At 32.7% G+C, this 24,655-nt stretch overlaps 1 protein-coding gene across 1 annotated transcript in view; it reads right to left on the bottom strand.

Moving 5' to 3' along the window:
• Positions 1-6,098: 6,098 nt before the first annotated feature.
• LOC126890207 (tribbles homolog 2) overlaps positions 6,099-24,655 on the bottom strand; it is a 169,100-nt gene continuing 150,543 nt past the window's right edge. The window contains exons 4-5 of the mRNA XM_050659060.1: positions 23,974-24,165; positions 6,099-9,788 (exon numbers count right to left, since the gene is read on the bottom strand). Coding sequence (XP_050515017.1) covers positions 9,542-9,788; positions 23,974-24,165 — 439 coding nt within the window. The 3' untranslated portion in view covers positions 6,099-9,541. The remainder of the gene's footprint in view (positions 9,789-23,973; positions 24,166-24,655) is intronic.

Genomic DNA, 24,655 nt, shown 5'->3' with positions numbered 1-24,655 from the left:
GTGCAATTGTTATTATGACGGGGTATTTTTTAATATTAAAAATAAACATTCTAAAAAAGACAGTTTTTTTTGGTGAAATTTTCCAACTGCCAGGTGATCAAACAAATTACGCGTGCATATAAATGAAAAGCGCTATAGGTAAGCAGCAGTGTGAGAAAGAGCGTATACCGATAGCTGTTTGGGTCCTCTGTTGTAGCTGAGCGAGTCCGTTCGCTCGAGAAAAATCACGTGACCTGGCGATATCCATGTTGTTGTTCCTCAAAACGTTAGAGTATTTATTATAATATATTATAGTTTTTTAAGTAACTTTTTCTTAATTAAAGAAAAATAATACGTACTATACAATAGATTTTGCAAATATGATAGAAAAAGACAAATTTATTATTATAAATATACAGGTAGAAAAGTATAAAACTATAAACTAAATTAATTCTGTGTCCGAATCTTGTACTTCTTCTTCAAACTCCTCAGCTGAGCTTAAATATTCATTCTCTTCTTCCTCATCAGACTCCCCTCGAGACTCACATTCTTCTTCTACATGATCTGTAAATAGTTGTAATATGTACCTATTTAGAATTAATTAAAAATTAACTAGTAGAGTTGCTACATATTCTCCGTCTTTTATACGGAGTCAAAGCCTGGACAATCACGGGCGCATCTGAAGAAAGACTTGCCGTTGTTGAGATGTGGAGTTATCGAATAATGTATCGATGTTGAGAAATACTCAACACTATGAAGGAAAGAAACATGAGCTACTTTGGTCATACCTACACTAAGAAATAAAAAACGTGATGTGATTGGTTATATAAGGAAAAGTATTAAGCATTGGTAATTTTTCATTGATTCTAAATACATATTACAACTATTTACAGACCAGGTAGAAGAATCTAAGTCTCGAGGGGAGTCTGACGAAGGAGAAGAGAATGAATATTTATTTTAGCTTATTTTTCTTTCCTTCATAGTGTTGAGTATTTCTTTTGCCTTTTTCATCTTTCTTAATGTTTTCTTGTTTTTTAAGTGTTGTGTCCATGATATTTTTTACATTATTCGATAACACCACATCTCAACAATGGTAAGTCTTTCTTCAGATGCGCCCGTGATTGTCCAGGCTTCGACTCCGTATAAAAGAACAGAGAATACGTAGCAACTCAATTAATTAATCACTGATTAATTTTTAATTAATTCTAAATACATATTACAACTATTTACAGATCATGTAGAAGAGGAATCTGAGTCTCGAGGGGTGTCTGATGAAGAAGAACAGAATGAACATTTAAGCTAAGATGAGGAGTTTAAAGAAGAAGTACAAGATTCGGACACCGAATTAATTTAGTTTATAGTTTTATATTTTCTACCTATATATTTATAATAACAAATTTGTCTTTTTCTATCATATTTGCAAAATCTATTGTATAGGACGTATTATTTTCCTTTAATTAAGAAAAATTACTTAAAAAACTATAATATATATAATAATTACACTAACGTTTCGAGGCACAACAACATGGATATCGCCAGGTCACGTGATTTTCTCGAGCGAACGGTCTCACTCAACTACAACAGAGGACGCAAATAGCTATCGGTATACGCTCTTTCTCACACTGCTGCTTACTTATAGCGGTTTTCATTTATATGCACGCGTAACTTGTTTGATCACATGGCAATTGGAAAATTTCACCAAAAAAACCTGTCTTTTGTAGAATATTTATTTTTAAAATTAAAAAATACCCTGTCAAAATAACAATTGCACCTCCCTGTCCGGAACGAATGTACATAGCTATGCATGTATAGTGTATAGTTGTATATTTTATACTCGTTAATAGTATGTACAGATTCAGATGAAATCTTCTGAAGTTCAGATGCACCCCCTGAAAATAATCCTGGGGCGCCCATGCATGTATCTTACAGAGTTAAAATCGTCCTCAAATCACCTGACCTGTTTATTTTCTTTATATTCGAATATTTAAATTTACTTTCAAGTCATATCAATGATATTTTTTGTAATAACAATTTTTACCCTTTTTTAACTTTTGGGGGGATTTTTGGGGAAAATAACCGCTACCCTCCAGCCAGACCGCCATTTTTGTATTAGGCTAACATAGAAGAGTCACCTGAAAAATTTTCAGGTTGCCTAAAATACCTACTCAAAAATGTCTCACAGCTCTTATACCATTTTTCTTTGAAGTAGATTGAATTACGCTTGGCATACCATCCAATCGATTTTATGTTGTAAACTAAAAAGCCACACTCAAAATAGTCAAATAAACATCAAATCACACTCCTTTATGAGTAGAAACATAAATCATAAAACCCATAAAACGCAAGTACAAAACAACTTGCTGGATCAAGCAGTTTTACTCCTATAAAGTGAATCTTTTTCGAATTTATGATAATTACCCTTAAGTAAACAAATAGGTACTCTATGAATTATGATAATGTATTTGATAATACCTTTTTCCTTCTTGTCTATTAGGCACAAACATTATTTACTGTTATGGTGAACGGGTGGTTTCCTGCAGTGAAAGGTTTAAATTTTTTTTATATTGAAATTAATAATTATGACTATTATTGCAGTATGCGTTGGGTTTATTCTGCCCTGATTTTAAACTTTTGTTTTTGTGTAAAAAATATTGGACAATGTTTTTTATTTGTTGTTATTTTAAGTGGTGTGGAAATTAAATTAATAATTGTGAAAATGGTGAGTATCATAATCATTGCATAGAATAATAATTCATTTTAAATATAATCGGGTTTTCTCTAATAACATCCACAATTTACAATTTATTTTGAAAAAAAGAAAATTAAGACATTGTGCCTGCGTAACTTGGAACCATATGGGAAATTTTTTATTATTAACTTTACGGAAAAAATTTATTCTTCATAAAATGGTTTGCATAGTCTGAGAACTAAAATACAACCAAATATAAAATTGTATCAATCTTATACGAGTACCTATCAAAAATATGAATTTCGATCAAGAGTACCTTATATTTCACAATATCGAAAATTATTATTATGAAAAGTTGTTTGGAATTAATTAAAAACTATGTTTTAATATGCAATTACATCCTTTTAATTGAAATTTTTTTCTCAAATTACAGATACCCAACGCCCTTTTCATTAATTACGAATAATGTGATATTAACTGTTTTATTATTAATGACTAATTAATTAATAATAATAAAAGACTTATCACATTATTTCTAATAAACGAAAAGGGCGTTGTTGAAAAGTACAATTATTGTACGAAAAAAAGTTCTTTATAAAAAGCTTTGCATGGTCTAAAATCTAAAATGCAACCATCAAATCCTATCAAATTTTATCATTTTTATATGAGATAGGTGTAAAAAAGTATGAGTTTCGATCAAGAGTAAAGTGCCTTTCCAGATCACAATATTTTAATTATAAGGATTTAATTGCATATTATAGAAACATAGTATTTAATGCTGAACAACTTTTCATAATAACTTTTAAATATTGTGAAAACTAAACGTACTTTGCTCTTTACCGAAACTCATATTTTTTGACATACGTCGTATAAGATTCCTAAAATTTGATATTAATTTGATGGTGGTATTCTGAGTTCTAGACAATGCAGAATTTTTATGAAGAATAACTTTTTCTCTTAAAATTAATAATAAAACAGTTTCCCATATTTATGGTTCCTAGTTATGTAGACACCCTATACAAAATTTGTTTGAAAACTTTGAAATGACAAAATATTATTGTTTATTTACTTAAATGTATATTTTTAATTTAATTTGCTTCATTAATGTAGCAAAAAAATTTAAGGCGCAAAATGTCGCCTCTCAAAATTTTCAATGTGTTTTAAATGTATTAATTTTTTTCGAATCCTGAGAAAACTAATAAGTATTTATAAAAAATTAAACGCAGAATGAAAGATAACGTTATTGCCGAGGGCCGACAGTCATTTAGCATATAAAAAGTTTCTTTTGAATTAAATATTTGCAATTAACCCGGGAACAGTCGCGCCCTTTTCTGTCACGTAATAGGTCGCGCATTAGATTTTATCTAACAAAACGAATTTAAATACGAACTTACAACAAATTTTTAGTTTATAGTATTTTTATTTACTTGTAATGTTAATAGAAATATTATTTATAACAATTATTAAAGCTAATTAATTGTCACCAAAGCCATAAATTTCAAAAAAAGGAGAAGATGAAAAAAAAAGAAAAAAACTCACGCATTACTACACCCTTCCTCGAAGCACTTACGAGTGGAAAGTTAGGTTGCAAAATTTTTCATTGAGTTATCACGAAAAAGGAAAAAATGTTAGATTTTTTCTAACGGCGCGACTGCTCCCATGTTAAAAATCACACTAAATTTTTTCTTTTATTTTCACCCCTCTAAGCGCCGGACTCCACTTGCGATTTTGTAGTCGCGCGATTGTTTTGTCGCGAAGATTGAACACATTGTGTCAAAAATATAAGTCATAATGTTGTTCTGAAGCTATTTCCTTGTGGCATTTTTATAATCAACTATTTTCAATGGGAAATAAGCCAAAATTTTACCAAAAAATGATTTTATTAACGTTTCGACGCCAAGTCGGGTGTCGTTGTCAAAATACAAAATAATACAAAAATGTTGTTGCTTAGTAAACAATTCTTATAATAATTTATTTAATCTAACTCATCACATATCTTCATAGCTGTACAGTGTAATTTCATGGTATTTTATTTCCATCACTTGTTCAATGTTGATGTTGACAATTTTTATTCTACATATGATTCGTTCTTTGCTGGTTACTATTGTTTTAGTTTTCTGAGATGAGATTATCATTTTAAATTATTTTGCGCTTATGTTAAATCCGTGAACTAGCTATCTTCATCTTGGGCTATCAGTATTGCGTCGTCTACGTAACACAGTATTTTTACATCTTTGTTTCTTACTCTGTATCCTCTTCCTTTATTGACACTTTTGATGATTTCATCCATGACTAAATTGAAGAGCATACCACTGAGACCCCCATCTTATTCAGTTGTCCGTTGCCTATGTCTATAGGTTCTTTAACGTATTTTCGTTTTGCAACGAAATTAAAAATGGTTATTCATTTTTGATTTGCATGTTTACTCTGATTGGAGTACGAAGGGAACCATTCTCGTTGGAACTTTACCGCGCTGAGCAGATGGGACGTGAATTATAAATTGTAAAATTCCCTCATCTTCCTTAGTCTCAGCATCCGTTATGGCTTTCAAATTGTAGAAGCCTCGGAGGTGTAACCAGAGAAGGTTCCCATTGTTTTCAGTCTGGTGGGATGTAGAATAACATTATGTTGTTTTATATGCCATTGGATTGAACACTTTTGCTAGCAGTTGCCGCTAGGGCATCTATGCCATTTCGTTCGTTGCACGCCGGGGTTTGTTTTGGTTGGATCAGAGAGAGCAGCATATGTGCCTCCTGATGAGAGACTAATAAGTTTCGAAACCGGTAGAGGTGCTTGCTGCACTCTCTGATTGGACTAGAATATAATGCGGCTGTATTTTCGTTTTGCAACGAAATTGAAAATGGTTATTCATTTTTGTTCTTTAATTCGTTCACTGCCAGAGTGTTTTGTATGGTTTTTTACGTTCAGGTTAAGTGATATATTGCAGATGGAAAAACATTTTCAACCTTTGGACCAAGCTGGGCAGAAATAGATTTCCACGGATAATGAAATCTTTCTGAAAGAAATTTACGTCACCCATATTAAGAAATTCGTGGAAACGTGTCTCTGGCATGAAAGTGAAAAAAATTCTGGTCTGTGTGAAAGCTACTTTCTCGGCCACATTGACCGAGGCGGCAGTGAACAAGTTAAGTTGTCCATCTATTCTGGCTTGTGTTTTTGTTGGTTTGTTGTAGATGTTTTCAATAGTTTGTATGATACTTAGGAGTTTGTGTTTTACAGAATACGGATTACATCAGACTAAGCAACGCTGCCTTCGAGTCTATTGTATACCGGTGTCCTAAAATTAAATCTTCATAATCTAGATCACTAGGTATGGTACAACTACAAGGAAGAATCCTGTAAACTATACCACACAGGCTGACGGTAAGGATAGGGGTAGGATTATAATCTAATAAATAAAAATCGAACGTAGTAAAAAATGTTTCTTTAATTAGAACAACAGCATATCTATATACCACCGATGAACATTTCCTCACAGTTGCGAAGCTATTTACAATGATATACAACGATAAATTATATATCAACTAACATTATATTTATATAAATTAAAAACGAAATATACAACGATTTTATGTACAGGTTCAGTTCGAAAAATATACACAGTGTAGTCAAAATCAATTTGACCGAGATCACAATACTAACATGCATCACGAAAGTCATTTTTAACAGAGTTTTTTTAAATAATAGTAAAATATGTACAAACATAATCTGCAAATGCATTTCGAACAAAGCAAATAACTGAGAACTATTTGTCTGTGACCTAAGTTCCTACATCAGTAGAGACGGAATAATACACAACCAAACTTATATGGAATCACCATGTATTTCAAATCAATTTTATTTCTATTGTCACGAAGAATAAAAAAAACTAACTTTTGCGTTCAAAAACGAAAATATGCCGTATGTGGGATTAACAGACGTGCAAACGGGAAATATTATTGGTGTTGTGGAGCAAGAAATGTCTCAGAGATCCATAGCTGTGTGGTGGGCGTGACACAGGCTGTTATGTCAAAAACCTGTGCAAGATATCAGGAATTAAGAACGCTTAAGAATAGACTAAGACAAAGTTGCCAAAAAGTAACAACGGCTCACCACAACCTTTTCATTTTTTTTTCAAGTACGATACAGCAGAAGACAGTTAGGGGTTCCTGACTTATCTAAGCAACACAAGATCGGCTAAATTGGTATTAAAGGCAGGAACATTAATATTTTCAGACGAATCCAGGATTTGTGTAAAGTCAGATGACCGACAAATTCGTCAACTTACATTGAAGGCGAGGAAAACAAGCAAGAACGGAAATTGACAGATCTTTCACATATTAAAGGCGGGAATGTCATGTTCTGTGGAGTCATTATTATGGTGTTGCTTTGGTTCCAGAACCTCTAGTTAGGATATGTAAAGGTGCAATGAGATATCCACACACCAGCAGGTTACCCACAGACTTCCTTGAAAGCCCTCGAAGCCTTGAAATAGAAGATATTAAACGATATCACTGGAGTGGTTCTGCTTACGCACCCGACCTTAACCCTATGGAGCATTGGTGGGATATGCTTAAAAGAAAAATTAGAAGTCGCTGGGATAACCCGCAAAACACCGCATAGCTAGTACAAGTTACTCTTGGAGAATTTAACAACCTGCCATAACAAAATGTTGATAATTTGATTAAAAACATGTCCATTCGAATTGAAGCTTGCATTAGCGCCGGACTCCACTTGCGATTTTCTAGTCGCGCGATTATTTTGTCGCGAAGATTGAATACATTGTTTCAAATACAAGTCAATCCACGATTATTTAGTCGCAAATGGATTGACTTGTATTTGAAACAATGTGTTCAATCTTCGCGACAAAACAATCGCGCGACTACAAATCGCAAGTGGAGTCCGGCGCTTAGGGCTAGAGATGGTAACACTGACTACTAAAAAAACATAAATAAATAAAAACAATGTAAACACTATTCGTTTTACATTGAAATTTTTTATGTTATGGACTTTAAAACAAATAGTTTCAATTTATTATTTTAAGAATTTATCGTTTGACTTTGGCGTATTTTTACTTCCCTTGAAATAATAAGAAATAACAGGATGATTCCATATACGTTTGGTTGTGTGTTAATCACAGTCAAGTAGCCCTTTATATATTTTCCTCTTCCTCCCCTCTCGCCCGTTCTCATTCTTTTTCTTTCTCCATCTTTCTCACTATTTCTCTTTTTCTCACTTTTTTGGCTTTCTATTTATCTCATTTAAAAATTCATAAATAAACATTGCCTTGTTTGTTAAAAAGGAGACAACTAAAATCTGCTTCTTTTAAATATAAAAACGAAAAATAAAAAGTAAAAAAATGAATTGATGCAACAAAAGCAACATAAATTCTTCCAAATACATTTGCACTCAATAACAATAAACTTGATAAAAAGTATGTGCTTAAACAAAAAACGTGACCTGACAGTTTAAAAAAAACGATTTTACGTTAAGAATGTAGTGATATGGACATATTATAATCTTGAAATTGTGATACAAAAACACAATTACTTATTAGTAGAATCTTAACAATTAGCGATATTTTACATAACAAACCAAAACTGTAAGTCTTATCACTACGTCATAACGAAAAAAGAAATGTCAAAAAAAATAACATGTATATACAGTACACAGATTCTAAACTTGCCGTTGGGGGATGGCGTCTATGCGCATTATAGTCGGTGTATGAAAGAGAAAGTATTCGAAATAATGAAATAACACATTCAATATTATTTGTTTCTTCATTATTTCGAATACTTTCTCTCTCACACACCGACTATAATACGGGGCATGGACACCATCCCCCACCGGCACGTTTAGAATCTGTGTACTGTACCTACAAAGTATTGACATGTCATTGACAGTTGACAAACAATTTCATTGTTGCCAACTTCAGTACTATATTAATGCTTTGTGTACATGTGCTATTGCTATTCCATTCTTCGAGTATCTATTAGAAAACAAAAGTTAACACTAAACTATGAATCCTCAAATAAATTTTATTTTTATTGGCAGTATTTTTAACAGTAGGGTAGGTTGTAAAACGTCTTTTCAGTCTTAATTCTTAAAAGAAAACTAACGTGATGCTTTAAAATCAAAACAACGATTCAGTTCTTCTTAGCTGACCTATATTTTTTTAGATTGCAACAAATCTAAACGAACAAATAATATCAGAACGATCCATGGAAGAATGCGGCAAAATGTTTTTGGGTACACACAAAGAATTAGATTAGATAACAAAATAAATAAAAGTTACACAAAAACTTTTTGCGCATCGATAAACAAAACAAAAACAAATACCACAATTTGTTAACATTACGAGCTAAATCATGGCTTCAAATACGTCCGGCAGGCGTGCAACAGGCACAAACCAGTTCATTGCGAAAAGAAGTGACTCAATTTTTTTATTTAAAACTGTTTTGGAAACCAAATAAATTGTTTATTTTGATATATAGATATAGAAAAGGAAAGCAAAGGAAAATTTAAAATTGGTTGTCCTAGATTCAACATTACAGACAATCATTTCATACCTTTCCTTCCAAGAAGTTTTAAATATAACTTTTGAATCACATTGCACTTACTATTGCTATCTAATGTTCGTTCAGAATCTCATGATACCTGATTTAACGAATTTTAACAGTACATGACGTCTTTTCAATGAGATTTTTTGGCTTTTCAGCCATCGCTTACAAAACGGCAGGATCATGAGATACTCAACGAACTGTATCTCTTCCAATCCAATCCGTCGAATGCCTGCCGACGGAGTTGACTTAATCTAAAACACAGCACAAAATTTGCACTTTGCACAATTTTTTCACAGAAAAAATTGAGGAACTAATCGTCATAGAGACTGCATTCGGGCACTAGTTGATCACAGGATCTCGAAGACCAATCTTTGTCTTCTTTCACTAACCAAGGGTGGTAGAGGATGTCTGATGAGGTGATGCGTTCTGAGGGTTCTCGTCTAAGCAGGGATCGAATTAGACACCTCGCTCGTGACGATAAACACTCGGGAATTACGAAATGACCTCGGGATATTTTGGCGAATAACGACGCATGTTCTGAGTCGTTGAAGGGATACCTGGAACAAAGAAAACTAGATAAGTATAGACAATAAAAAATGAACAAGAAATTATTTATGACCACTCAGAATATGTAGGTACCTACATACTTATATACAGTCGGAAAAATTAAAGAATACCCATGAACGAACATATAAAATACGCTGTATTTTCCTGTCAGCGTGTCACAAAGAAAATTGTCCAGTGCAAGTACATGTAACAATAATTATTACATGTACTTGCGCTGGCCAATTTTTTGTGTGACACGGTGACAGGAAAATACAGCGTGTTTTATATGTTCATTCATGGGTATTCTTTCATTTTTCCTACTGTATGTATTTTTTTTTGTATAAATTCAATTACAAAATAATTCCATAATACAAATCCATATACCTAATGCCCTATTATAATGACTCGTTTGTTTCAAAATTATTAAATATCTTAGATATGTCGACGACGTAGTCGTTTTTGAATAGAATAATATTGCTCATATCAGATATAAGTAAAAAACACAGAGTTGATCCCATGGTATGTACATGTAGTATGGTATAACTAGACCCAAACCCAGACATCCAAAGTAAAAGTTATCCTCCAACACCAAATTGTTCTATATGGTCCACATAATGTTCAGAAAAATTCACAGCATTTTGAGCGTCGGGTTTGGGGGGAGAGGGGGGAGAAATCGGTAAATTCGTAGTTTTTTACGTTTTTCGTAAATATTTCTAAAACTATATGATTTAGCATAAACAACCTTCTATACAAAAATGTTCTACATTAAATTTGAAATAAAAAAGAACCTATGCATAATCCTTCTAAAATGAACGGTTTCAAAGTTACGGAGGTAGTATAGTATAATTGGTCCAAAAAAAGGCCTAACCTAAACATCCAAAGTAAAAGTTTTCCTCCAACACCAAATTGTTCTATATGGTCCACATATTGTTCAGTAAAAAGTTACACCATTTTGAGCGTCCGTTTTGGGGGGGGGAGATGGGGGAGAAGTCGGTAAATTAGTAGTTTTTTTTACGTTTTTCGTCAATATTTCTAAAACTATGCTTTATCGTAAACAATTTTCTATACAAAAATGTTCTACATAAAATTTAAAACAAAAAAGGTCCTATACATAATTGTTATAAAATCAACGGTTCCAGAGTTACGGAGGGTGAAAAGTGGAGGTTTTCGATACTTTTTATATTTTTTGGGCAATTTCCTACTGATTTTCTCTTTAACGGGATTGGGTTTTATAAATCAAATTTGCTATTTCAGTGGCCGATGGTATGTTAGTGATAAGCCCTTGAAGAAACGTCAACCTCACCACCCAAAATCATCATCAATTGCCCAAAAAATATAAAAAGTAGCGAAAACCTCCACTTTTCACCCTCCGTAACTCTGGAACCGTTGATTTTATAGCAATTATGTATAGGACCTTTTTTGTTTTAAATTTTATGTACAACATTTTTGTATAGAATATTGTTTACCCTAAAGCATAGTTTTAGAAATATTGACGAAAAACGTAAAAAAACTACTAATTTACCGACTTCTCCCCCATCTCCCCCCCCCCAAACCGGACGCTCAAAATGGTGTAACTTTTTACTGAACCATATCTGGACCATATAGAACAATTTGGTGTTGGAGGAAAACTTTTATTTTTGATGTCTGGGTTAGGCCTTTTTTTGGACCAATTATACTATACATACTAGCTCTGTAACATTGGAACCGTTCATTTTAGACGGATTATGCATTGGACCTTTTTTATTTCAAATTCAATGTAGAACATTTTTGTATAGAAGGTTGTTCATGCTAAACCGCATAGGTTTAGAAATATTGACGAAAAACGCAGAAAACTACGAATTTACCGATTTCTCCACCCTCTCCCCCCCCCCCCAAACCCGACGCTCAAAATGGTGTGACTTTTTTCTGAAAATTATGTGGACCATATAGAACAATTTGGTGTTGGAGGAGAACTTTCACTTTGGATGTCTGGGTTATGCCATCTTTTGGATCAATCTTATCATACTAATGGTAGTCAGTAGTCAATAAAACAAATAATTAATTTAGAAAGAGCCCAATTTGAAAAGATATTTTTTTGGCAATTTTATAAATAACTATTGTACAGTTAGAGACTGTTTAAAATAAACAGAAGGTTTTTCTAGGCGAGCAGATAATCTATGAGCAAAAAGTGTTAAATCAGAACAAAAAAATGGCAATGCATATTTAATAGGATTAAAAATAAATTTTAATATCAAAAAATCTCTGAAGTGTGCCATATGGCGCTGACAGAAGCTGATATTTATATGGTAGCAAGTGGAACAACCCGTGCTAATAGTAGCTCTAGGGACGTCATTGTAATAAATTGTAAGATTTATGAATTATTAAGTACCGGTGAAGCTTAACAAGAATATATTATATAAGCAAATAAAACAAACCACAAATCACATGCATATACATGATTTGAAAGCAATGTTTTAGTCAGAATAATAATTATAAATAAATAAGATTGTAACTTAGCTGGAATGCATTAATTTGTTTAATTTATTATATTTTCTAAATTAGTGGTTTAAAAACATTTTCTCGCAAAATTGATTTGGTACCTTCCGTACTCCAACATGAACATGATTTCCCGCCATATGGCTGCCGTAAATACTAAGGAAGAGAGAAGGATCAACCCCAATAGTACTAAAGAAATTAACTAACCAGCAACTGTTGCTTTAGGCAGAGACGTAGAAAAGGCTCGTGTTACATAAAAAAATGACAAAAATTACCAAAAGTATTAAGGGAGAAAAACAAATGAAAGAAAATAATGATTTTAATCAGTACTGATAGAAATTACATAATATTATTAATCCTATGATTGCGAAATAGTAACAACTTAAAGAAAAATATCCAAAAATACTTTTTCCGAAAATAAAACGAAGAAAAACAGATATTTAAGTATTAGGAATTTAGCAAACAACAATACATTATCGCAAATACAGCTATTATATAGTAAATAAAGACGATAAGTACACCTATTACGTACCAAACATACTACAAAAACAGATAACTATTGGAAGTACAGTATACAAACAATATTTTTATTCTCTCAATATATCAATATTTGAATAACTTAAAACTTAATTAGTGAAGTGTAGAAGTTCCCACACAGACCCCGGGATTTCAATACGAAGTTCAAACACGATTTTATCCCTTACGTATGCCTATGCATTTCTGTGTACTGAAAATGTAATATGAGAAAAAAGAACCTTAGAGTTGAACCAGGGTGCGTTATCCTGAAAATCTAATTTTCCTTAAAAGATAAAATTTATATGTGAGCCACAGTTTATGTTTCCTTTCGATTCAGAGTATATCCACCGTCCCTAGACATATGTTTCTGTCTCTAGACGTCTTCAGTAGGGCTACGTGAACACATCTGAACCAAGACGAAAATAAACTGCGTATTTGACCCTTTTCTTTGCAAACCAAAATAAAAATGTGAAAAGTGTGTTTTCTTTCTATTAGTGCCCTTCTAGATTCATTTAAAAATTTATGAAATAGAAATTTTACCTTTATTACTAAGTACCAAATTTAAATTTATTACAAATTTGTTACATTTCTAAATATGCGACGATTTTTTATAATTAAATAAACAAAAAACAACTAAAATGTACACTTTCTATTTATACGATAATTGCACAATATAAAACAATCAATAAAATAAAAAAAACACACTATTTCTTAAAAAAATTAAAAGTTACTAAAAGCAGTCGAGGACCTTCTCTCAAAAATTTATCAAATATATCCAACAGATGACAGATGGCATCAATTAGAAATGATCAGAAATCGGTAATAATAAAAATATAAGCCAACTATTGCCATTTAGGGATAGTTTCATATTATTAGTACAAAATATGACTAACAAAATATTCCTCAAATTACCTAGAGTTCACCTAGGACCTAAAATGAAAATGTTACAAATTTTTTACATTGCCAAGAGTGGAATTTCAAAAAAGACGAAATGTGATTGCATGTTGTAGAATCCTTTTCGATTTCTTTATTCGTCGTCTCTGGGCTTATAAATAATGTAAAGTCATAGATAAAGGATGTTACCAGAAAGTAGTTTCAAGAAAGGTTACAGAAGCATAATTTATTGTTTTAATTTTATTTTAATAATAAATTTTGTATCTGAGACTTTTCTTCTTTTCTCTAAGACATTTCGCTACAGCGTCTTAAAAGTGGATTTTCTTTTATTTAAAGAAGTGGATTATTTTTATAAAGTGGATTTTTAATTATTATTTTCGAAATTCCACTCAAATACGCAGTTTATTTTCGTCTTGGTTCAGAGGTGTTCACGTAACCCTACTGAAGACGTCTAGAGACAGAAACAGATGTCTAGAGATGGTGGATATCCTCTGAATCGAAAGGAAACATAAACTGTCGTTCACTTTTATCTTTTATCTTTACTCAGATTTTGAGTATTGGAACTATCTTTCACACCTTTTCCTAGACGAGTAAAACGAAATGTGATTGCATATTGTAGAATCCTTTTCCAGTTCTTTATTCGTCGTCTCTTGGTTTATAAATTGTAAAAATCAGAGATAAAGGATATTACCAGAAAGTAGTTCCAAGAAAGGTTTCAGATTTAAATCAATATTTACTGTTTTAATTTTATTTTAATATAAATTTTGTATCTGGGACTTGTCCATATGAGAATATAAACAAAGAACTGAAAGCGAAATACTGAATATTAAATATAACTAATTTACACAGCTGATCAGGCATCCACGCCACTGGCAATGCATTTAAGAGCATCGGAAACAATAAGAAATTATAAAGAAAGAGGTTCACCTGTGACTTGGGGTTACTAATTTTCTACAACATATGGTTCGTCCGTTACGCATGACAGCTTGGGAAATAAAATTGAGGTTATGTATCAAAATAATAACGGACGTTTTCCGTAAAGTGGCCTTTACGAACAGGAAGTTACTATTCGCGTAATTCTTTTATCGAAAGTACTCATCGCCTGAGGGGTTAAAACGTGCAACAGTCCATTAGTTCGTTTTACATTTTTAAGAGTTAATTTATGGACATTCTTTAACGCGTATACATGGGCAAATTGCTACAATAAAAGATAAGGCTTGTTTGGATGAACTTAACAAGACCGTAAGTTCGTTTAAAAATATTAACGGTTTTGGAGCTGAATTTTTTCAATTACATTACACACTATCGTTGATATCATTCTTAAAAAAGTTCTTCAGTTGCCCTGTGACCGGCCATGTTTCTACAATCAACAGTTTTTTTTTAAATTGGGACCGTGCAAGTACGGAAAAGCGACACCTGGTTTTATAGCTCAGCAACATTATTTTTCGCACATTTAATTATATTGGCCAATTATATTAGTCCTGGTTGCTGGACAAAATTGTCAATACCATAGCCCAAAAAAATTATAAGAAGAAAAAGTAATATTAAGGTTTTATTAAAAGGTAAATAATTGTATGATGTAAATAAAATTAATTATTAAAATGCACTACTACAAGCAAAATACAATTAATTAAATTTACTTTTATATAATAATTGCATATCATATCAATATTGTGGAGCAACATACAATTTTTCTTCTTCATTGACAGTAGATATGAAATATACGTCAATTTGATAATTTCAATTGACAATGAATTTTAAGAAAGTTGCAAGATTTCTCCGCTATTGGAAGTTGCACTAAGCTATCGTTTCTCGTATCCCCTCCAAGTACTTGCACACGGCGAATAGATTACTTAAACTATATCGAGACATGTTTCTCTTGGTCTTTATATTTTCTTATCGCAATCTATGTTTATGCCTGGTACCTCATGTCTGTTATTTTCATTTCTTCTTTTTCGGTCTAATATTACGTCCTCCTAACATTGGCAATTACGGTGGGTTGTTCACAATCTTCAGCTAATCGCAATAGTTGTTCGGCACTGCGTATTCCTGGTATGAGATTTTTCTTATTTTAATAGTTTTTAGTAACTCGTGAACGGCATTTCAAACGCCTCTAGAGACGATTGATCGTATCAGCCATCAGAGTGCAGGTCTCGATGCCATATAAAAACACTGACCAAATATAGCATTTGATCATTCTTTGGCGTTAATTTTAGGTTTAAGCTGGGGTTAGGAAGTATGATTTCATTTTTATAAACGTTGTATGAACCGCTTCAATTCTGCATTTGATCCCTTTCTTGGGTCTTGTAGTTGGTTTGTAATGTAGCATCCCAGATATTTAAAGTGAGTAACTCTCTCAATGTTTTGTTGATCTACCAGTAGGGAAGCATTGTCGTGAGGTTGGCTACTAAATATCATAAATTTTGTATCAGAAGCATTCACTTTTAGACCCATTTCTCTTACTGCCGTGTTTACGCAATCCCATAACTCTTGAAGATCCTGGAGACTATAGTTTCACTATGCCTAAGATTGAATTACACACACCACAAAAAATATGAAAACCGAGAAAAACAATTCAAAATATACAAAACAAAAATATCGTGAAATAAATCACTTGTTGCAAAGTTAATCAGAAGAAATAATCTTAGAAAACTGTATCATAATAGAAAGAATATGAATTCGAAGTTTTCTATTTGGCATTTCAATATGAAACTATTTTTTATAAAATAAATCAAGCCTTTAAATGAATAAAATCAAGTGTCAAATCTTTAGCAATCAGTGAACCAGGATTTCCTCCTTCTAAACATATGCACACGAGCAATTAATGCGAACAGCACAGCTGATAAAAAGACATTGAAGTCGCTGGCCCGTAACCTCTGATAGAACCATAAAATAATAGTACCACTACGGGTACCGCAGGCCGCTTCATGCTTCGATTCATCTCTAAAAGTATGTACATTACGGGCCGCGATTTTTTACATACTTAGTTACGGTCTGACAAGCAAACTAGATAATGTTATAATTGGGCCTTGAACTTTGTGGGTTGGTGTATCTATCGGTGATGGATTGAGTAGTGAAATACAAGGAAATGGATATGCTAATTTTTTAGTGTAACTTCTACAAATTTAAGCGTTATGTCAAGAAACTTCTGTCAATACTTTGAAAATAAAGTTCAAAATAAATGGGAAATAAAAAGCGAGTCAGTAGATATAACAAAAACGAAACAAAAATAAAAGAAAATGCTGCAAAATATTAGTTGTAGATAAAACCTGAAGAATGAAACTAAAGGTGACATGTTGACTGCAAACACATTATAACATATGGATCAACACTGTGATGGGCAGTACAGCGAGTCTCACCACTCTACAGAGTCATAAAATATCTGGAAAGTATAGAAATATCACGGGTCTTTCCCGTTGTATCTACATTAGGGTATTTTTTGAACTACACTGAAACTAAAAGCTAACAACATAATGTAGGAACCGATGTTGAGCAGTTACAGAAACATCACTGGCACCATACTTGAGGAACCTATCTTTCAGGTGAACTCAGATATATGATGATACCAGAACATGGGTTCCGGAGATGAAGGGGTTCAAAGAAACGAAGTGGATGAGGAGTCAAAAGCTCTAGGAGAATATTTGAAGGTTCACAAACCTTCGGAGAAAAGGATCATAACAACAAATAATGGGGAGCCCTTTAGAGGTATACCCACATCAAGAAATCTATTAGTAACATTGACTTCTGTCTAGTTTAATGTATCTTACCAGACGAGAGCTGAAAATTGTCTTAGAGACGGTCACTGGACTTTGGCCAACCGAGAAATCACCTCTACAACATATACCTCTACAACATAAGAGTAAATGAATGATGGTGTAAGAAAAGAAGTGCGAAAAGAAGAACAAAACTACCATTATGTTCTCTGTGAATTTAACATGTTCAGTGGCATGAGGTAGAGAAGTTGATGACCTTTATCAAACACAGGACTCCATGGTGAAGCATAACGAATATGAGAAGAAGAGAGAGATAAAAGTGTATTTCGACCTAAAAAAAAGACACTAAAAAGGTAAATTTAGTTTATTACAAATAACGGAGGATAAGGAACTTGCATAGGGAACAGAACATAATTTAAAACATATATATCAAAGAAGAAAAGTTTTTTTATCTTTCATTTGGCCCCTACAGACGATTAAAATCGAGAGAAATTCAAATTATAGCAGGCAGCCCAAAACGCGCCCTCATTGGTCGTGACGTCATATCATTATAGAATTTGATAGTTTTTGTTTATACATATATTAAGACATATTTATAGTCCGTCCGCTATAACTTTTCCCATGCGGTACGATTCATTTTCAATCAAATTAAGTCAAAACATAAATTGAAACGAACATCGATGTGTATATACATTTTGTATACTGTATACTATATACTACACACATCGGCGTACGTTTCACTTTCTGTTTTGACTTAATTTGATTGAAAATGAATCGTACCGCATGGGAAAAGTTATAGCGGACCGACTATATATTATTTAAATTGCATACGATAAATGCCATTATAAACTATAATGTGACGTCACAAGTGTTCGCGCGCTATTTGGGTCGTTTGAAATAGTTTAAACACACAGAAGATTTTAAATTTGTACTTTTAAGTTATTATGAGTTTTTGAGGCGTGAAATTTTGAAATGTCATTTTTAAACAAACTGAACATTATTATTATAAAATGTGCAAGTTGCCTATTGAGGAGAAATAATATAAACATCGAGAAAAAGAACTCTTTAGATATTAAAGATTACAGAAATCGGTATTGCCTTTGAATTGCCTTTTATGCAAGTAATTGCATAATACAGTGTAAGATAGCCGGAAGAAGTGGCCCAGGCCGAAGAAGAAAATTCTGGCTCCGAAATCTTCGAGAGTGGTATCAAGAGATATCCGCTAATCTGTTTCGAACTGCGGTAAACAAAGTTATTATTGCCAATATGATAGCTAACGTTCTATAATCGCACAGGGTACTGAAAGAAGAAGAATGTTAATATTTTTCGACTTTATAGTTGAATCTATGTAGTTGACGATGAATACTTAAAATAGTTTCTCAAATACTCACACAAAAAACATGCTAATCCAACGAATCTGTTATAATATGTAGTTGAAGTTGAATACTTAAAATATTTTCTAAAATACTCACATAAAAAAACATGCAAATCCAAAATAATGTCTCTCCAGGTTAAAATTCAAATATCTACCCTTTCGACACGGGAATCTTAAAGGAATTTAGTTACGTCTTTTAATTAATTCACCTGACATTCCAAAAATTGATCTTCAAACGACAATCCTACAAAAAGCCATTTCCTGAAGAAAGGATCCCAATTTGACTTACACGTAAAAAAATTTGATTGGGGATTTGGAAAAAAAAGGAACTCGTACACGCAAGGCACCTGTCTGTCCTAATTAATGCTTTGCCGAGAAAGCTGGCTGATAAACCCTTAGAAATCTGCACCTGCTTATAAAAAACCCTTCGCGAGTCCTCAGGTACGATTTTGAATTTTATCTGATAGTTCGGAAGATGGAGGTGCGTGTTGCGGGCATTTTGGACTTCCAGAGAATGTCAAAATGTTTCAGTTCAACATTTTAAACCAGAACATTTTTTTTTTAGAAATATATAAAATGAAAAATTTATAATATAATACAGGTGACTAAAGATATACATAATTACGTTTATAATTATGTTTAAAGAGGTACACACGATATTCAGGAACTAGTCTAGGGATTTTATTTATAGACAACCGACATAACAATCCACATTACAATTTCAATATCACTGTCATTGTTTAAGATGGCTAACCTGAACTTTTTTATTTGACGTAACTGTCATTTCAACGTTTGTCAGTAAACCATACGACTTAAATAATGATAGACGGAGTGTCATTTAGAGCGAAGTGACGACACCATCTTTTTTCTTTGGATCAGTGCTCATTCACTCTTACGCATAGTAAAGCTGCGACAGTAGTCCTCCCCTTCCGTGCCTATACTCACAATTATTAATGTCATCTTAGTTTCTCGATACAATGTGCTAGAAAGAGATACCGAAAACCAGTCGAAGAGATCTTGTGGTCAGGAAGAGCCGAGTGTAGGCTCACTCTATTTTAATATATACCTCTATGCAGTAAACATTAAATAAAATCAAATTATTCCAAAAATATAAACGTCTAAAAGCAATAAATTATCGTAGGTACTTTTTCGTATTACCTATCTTAAAAAATATAAAAACCTTTCATCACACTCATTTAAATTGTAAATTTTTTAATTTATTTAAAACAAACGCAAAGCAATAAGTTTACACTATTGTCTGGAAGCTTCGATATCATGAAAGCGATAAATACGTGTCTCATTACTATTCCCTCTAATATATTCATTTAATAGGGTTATATAGGCCTTATCTATTCAACCGGAAATGAAGTAGATATAGTTGGAACTAATGTGAACATATTTGTTTTTAAAAGGGCTATTAAAATAAAAGTAGTGGTTTAATTTTGTTCCAATGATGGTTTATAGAAGATACTATGATTTACTATGTGCTAATGGAACTGAATTTCACCTTATTTAATGTTATCTTTATTTTTCGCAGTTATCTGTGTCATCAAACGCCGAAAGAGTGATATTAGGAACTCATTAACCATATTATATAAATATAATATATAATTTGTAGATGACATGCAAAATGCATCTTTTAAGTCTGCTTTGCAACTTGCAATTTAAACAAAACTGTTGCTGATGAAATAGCTAAAGATAGTAGGATAAAAGGACAAATTTACTAAGTAACAAGACATTTACTCAACACATACACTACACATTACTCCCCTGAACTAGTGATAGTAATTTGGTGGCTAAGGGTTCCAAATAAGGTCAGAAAACAAAACAAAAAAGAAAAAGGATAAAAGGGAAATAATATGAAACGATGAAACGTCCCATTCCGGTAATAAAACCCTTTTAGGATAGAGAGTGTTTTGTTGGCCAAACTGCTACTTATTCAATTGAACTGATATGAACACATAAAACATAATAGGCCTGGATCCCACGTACCAAAAAAGTTGATTAATAGCAAGCTGAAAATTTCTTAATAGCTTAACGGTGTCTCGTCGGACAAACTTTGATGTATGGGAACACTGGAACAGCGGACGTTTTAATTCTGGAACAGGTTAAAAATTTGAAACGTCCCACTACGAAAAAGTCCCATGTATTTTGTCGGACAGAACTTCCAATTGATTTGTTACCCATTCATTAAACTCTCATGCAAAAATCAGACTGGTATTTATCACCAACTGGGCATTTTAATAAGTCCGACACGTAGAACATGTCCAATGACAGAAATTATGACAGGTGATAAATAGCACTCTGATTTTTGCATGAGAGTTTAATAAAAGGGTAACAAATCAATTGGAAGTTCTCTCCGACAAAATACATGGGACGTTTTTGTAGTCTGACGTTCCAAATTATTAACCTGTTCCACAATTAAAACTTCCCCTGTTTCAGTGTTCCCGTACATCAAAGTTTGTCCGACTAGACACCGCTAAACTATTAACAAATTTTCAGCTTGCTATTAATCAACTGTTTTTGGTACGCGGGATCCAGGTCTATAAATTTAAAATGAAAGATGTTTAAGAACTCGACCTAAAATTTATTTTGGGGAATATTTTAAGAATGTTTAATGATAATAATTATGGTAAAAAATTACGTAATGTGTTACTTTAGACTATTATTTAGTATAAAAATGTGATTCGGCAATTTAAATTTATGAGAAATATAACCTAAAATCACAAGCTTTTATAAAAAAATAAAGAAATTGACAAAAAATTATAAGACTTTTTTACTCTTATAATACGAAATGTTGAGCATCACTGTACGTACATATTTCACCTGTTACCCCGTCCAGTGACACCCCTCTCATACTTTGATCATATAATATATACGAGCAGAAAGAGTTTCACCTGCCCCACATCTCTGTACTGACAGTAGCTGCTGATGGGCCGTAGGGGTATCAAAAAGAAACAAAGAAGGAGAAAACCAGCCGTGGCAGGTGGACCTGAAATGCGTTTGCGATCTTCTTTTTTTGCTTGCCGGGCGAACCTGCTAATGTTATATAATTTGTTGCTGTAAACGGGCAATGTTTGAAAATACTAAACATACTACCACCATCATTGGAAGATGGCAGATGTATGTTATCTTTACATTGTATTAATTTGATAAAAATACAAATTTTAAAACTGTTGTTAATAATGCAGCTAACAAAAAGCAGCAGTATTGAAAAATTGAACAACAAAGTTTCGCAAACTTAATTATTTGATATTATTCTAATTTTTCTATTTAACTACATACTAAGAAAATTAGCCAAGAAAACAAAAATTAATAAAATAAATTATAAAGGTATTCTAGAAGAAGCGAAATAAAATAGATCCTGACTGAAAGTTGATGAAACAAGGAAAACCATGTAACAAAAGCAGAAGATGTCGATAGGTCTGTTAGAATGGTAAAAAGTCTATAAAATATTACGCAGACTAATAAATTATCATTAACTACGAGAATTATGTTTTTGGCATTGTTAAAGATGTGAAATAAAGTACAGAAACAACGCTCGTTAGTGGTGAGCAGTTAGTCATAAACAAAGTAAAAAAAATATATTTAGTTTTACTGTAGTTTAATAACACTTACCACATTTTAATCTGAATCAAACACAGAAGAACAATAGGTTGCTTTTTGTAAACTTTTGGTTGCAAACCAACCTGTACCAACAGATATTTAAATTACCACTCAAATCACAACGTAAATAACAAAAAAGGAATTATCAAATAATCAAACACCTGCTCCAATGCAAAGACATTGCAGGATTAAAAAAGCCTGCTAACAAAGGTTTTAACAAAAAATTACTACACATTGTCATTTATAAACAAGAAATGACAATATGGACGAAAAAAAAATAACAAAACCCCACAAGCAATCCAGAAACACTCACAATAAGGGACTACAGGATGACAACAAACAATACCATGGGAGACAAGTACAACATCACAACAACATTTAAAACAACTAATACAATGAGATCTATCCTGTAAAACCAAATCCAACAGAGCACAAGACGGGTCAATGAACTGCGTCTATAAAATACAAGACCACTGACTGTCAGTATAAACGAGCATGAAACATACATCAAGAACAGGGAACATGCCTGGGACAATGAATACAGAGTATGTACAATCGTACGTAGGCTTTAAAGCCTGTTTCTTCTTCAATATTAGCCTCCTAAATTGTGTAAGTTATCGCGCACCATCTTTTTCTTGGCCTGCCAATACTTATTCGTCCATTTGGTGACTTATCTCGTGCTATTCGTTCCATCCTATCCTCTGCCATTCTACTAATGTGTTCGTTCCACTCCTGTTTCCGTTTTGTCACGCATCCATTTATGTCTTCTACATTGCATGATCTTCTTATGTTTTCGCTTCTCTCCCTATCCAACAGACTTTTCCCTGATATTCGTCGAAGTATTTTCATCTCTGTTGTTTCTAGTAGTCGTCTCGTTTTAGATGTGTCGGGTCTTGTCTCCGTCGTGTATGTCAATATAGGTCTAATTGCTGCTTTATAGATTCTTGCTTTTGTGTCTTGTGTTAGGTGTTTGTTCTTCCAAGAAGAATTCAACAACAAGAATATATAATAATGCAGAAACACACAGAATAGTCAGAATTTTGTGTTCCATATGGCAAAAAATCCAAGCTCAGATCTTTTCAGCAACACCGCGACCAACCTTCAATTCTGAAAAAAAAACCTCTTCAACAACTTTGGCGGTTATATCTACACCTTTTTTAAGAGAATTCGTAAATATCTTTTTTTTAAACGATTTCCGGAATGGAAATCAAAATGTCAAATTTTTGCGTTAATTTTGTCGAATTTTTGTCATTACAATCAATTGTGGCTAATCTCATTTAAACAAAATATTTAACTTAGACATGCTAGAAGAAAATAGTTTCAGAATCTTATTGAACAATAATTGGTTTGAAAATATCGATCACATTTCTGCGATTCAGAAAGTTTAATAACACTAATATCGTGATTAAATTAGAAGTAGTTTGCACATGAACAACAGAAAAATGGCAGTATATAAGGCGACTCAAAAATGAAATATCCAAAAAGTCGGAAAGCATAAAATTAATAGTAAAAGAAATTTATGAAGAATATTTGTATAATTCCTGAGTACCTCCTTTGAATCAGCGAGTTCATATCTAATTTAAAGACAAAATCATAAAAAATATTGTTCACACCTACCTTCCAACTAACATCGTATACAGGATAACTCCGAGACTCCACATATCCGCAGCTTTCCCCGAATAGTGGGCTCCGGCTTTTAATATCTCAGGACTAACATAAGCAGGACACCCTCTTTTGTCATGCAACCAATCGCTATCTGGTTCTTCTAATACCACGGCATCTTCTAAGGATTCCAGCTTCAATTCCGTCCTGTAACAAAAGAAATATTTGATCAGAAAGTTTTCAACGGTACCCCACATTACCCTGCATCTAGGGTAGATTAAATGTTGCAAGTACAATATTAAATGTCAATAATTTTAAGTTGTTATATGACCTGTCGACTGTCATAATATAATGTGTCTACTTGTTCTTCTATCTATCTTTTCTATTGTTATTTCTAGATATCGCACACCTAGTTCAATTGTGCCACAACTGCAAAAAATTCGAATTTTGTGTTAAGGCTGTAAAATATTGCCTATATAATGCCCCATCTTATGCAATACAGCCTGAACTAAAATATTGTTTTGGATAAGTATAAAGTAAGTTACTTCGGTATTTCACTGTAGGGTTTTTGGAGGTTTTGAAAATGCAATATGGCCATAACTGGGAGATGTGGCGATAATATACATTGCCACAATACAACCGATGTAATTATTCAATACGTTCAATACGGCCACAACTGTAAAAATCAATTGATTTT

The sequence above is a fragment of the Diabrotica virgifera genome, chromosome 8 (genome assembly GCF_917563875.1).
Source record: "Diabrotica virgifera virgifera chromosome 8, PGI_DIABVI_V3a".
NCBI lineage: Eukaryota > Metazoa > Arthropoda > Insecta > Coleoptera > Chrysomelidae > Diabrotica > Diabrotica virgifera.
This window is presented reverse-complemented; position numbering and strand designations above follow the sequence as displayed.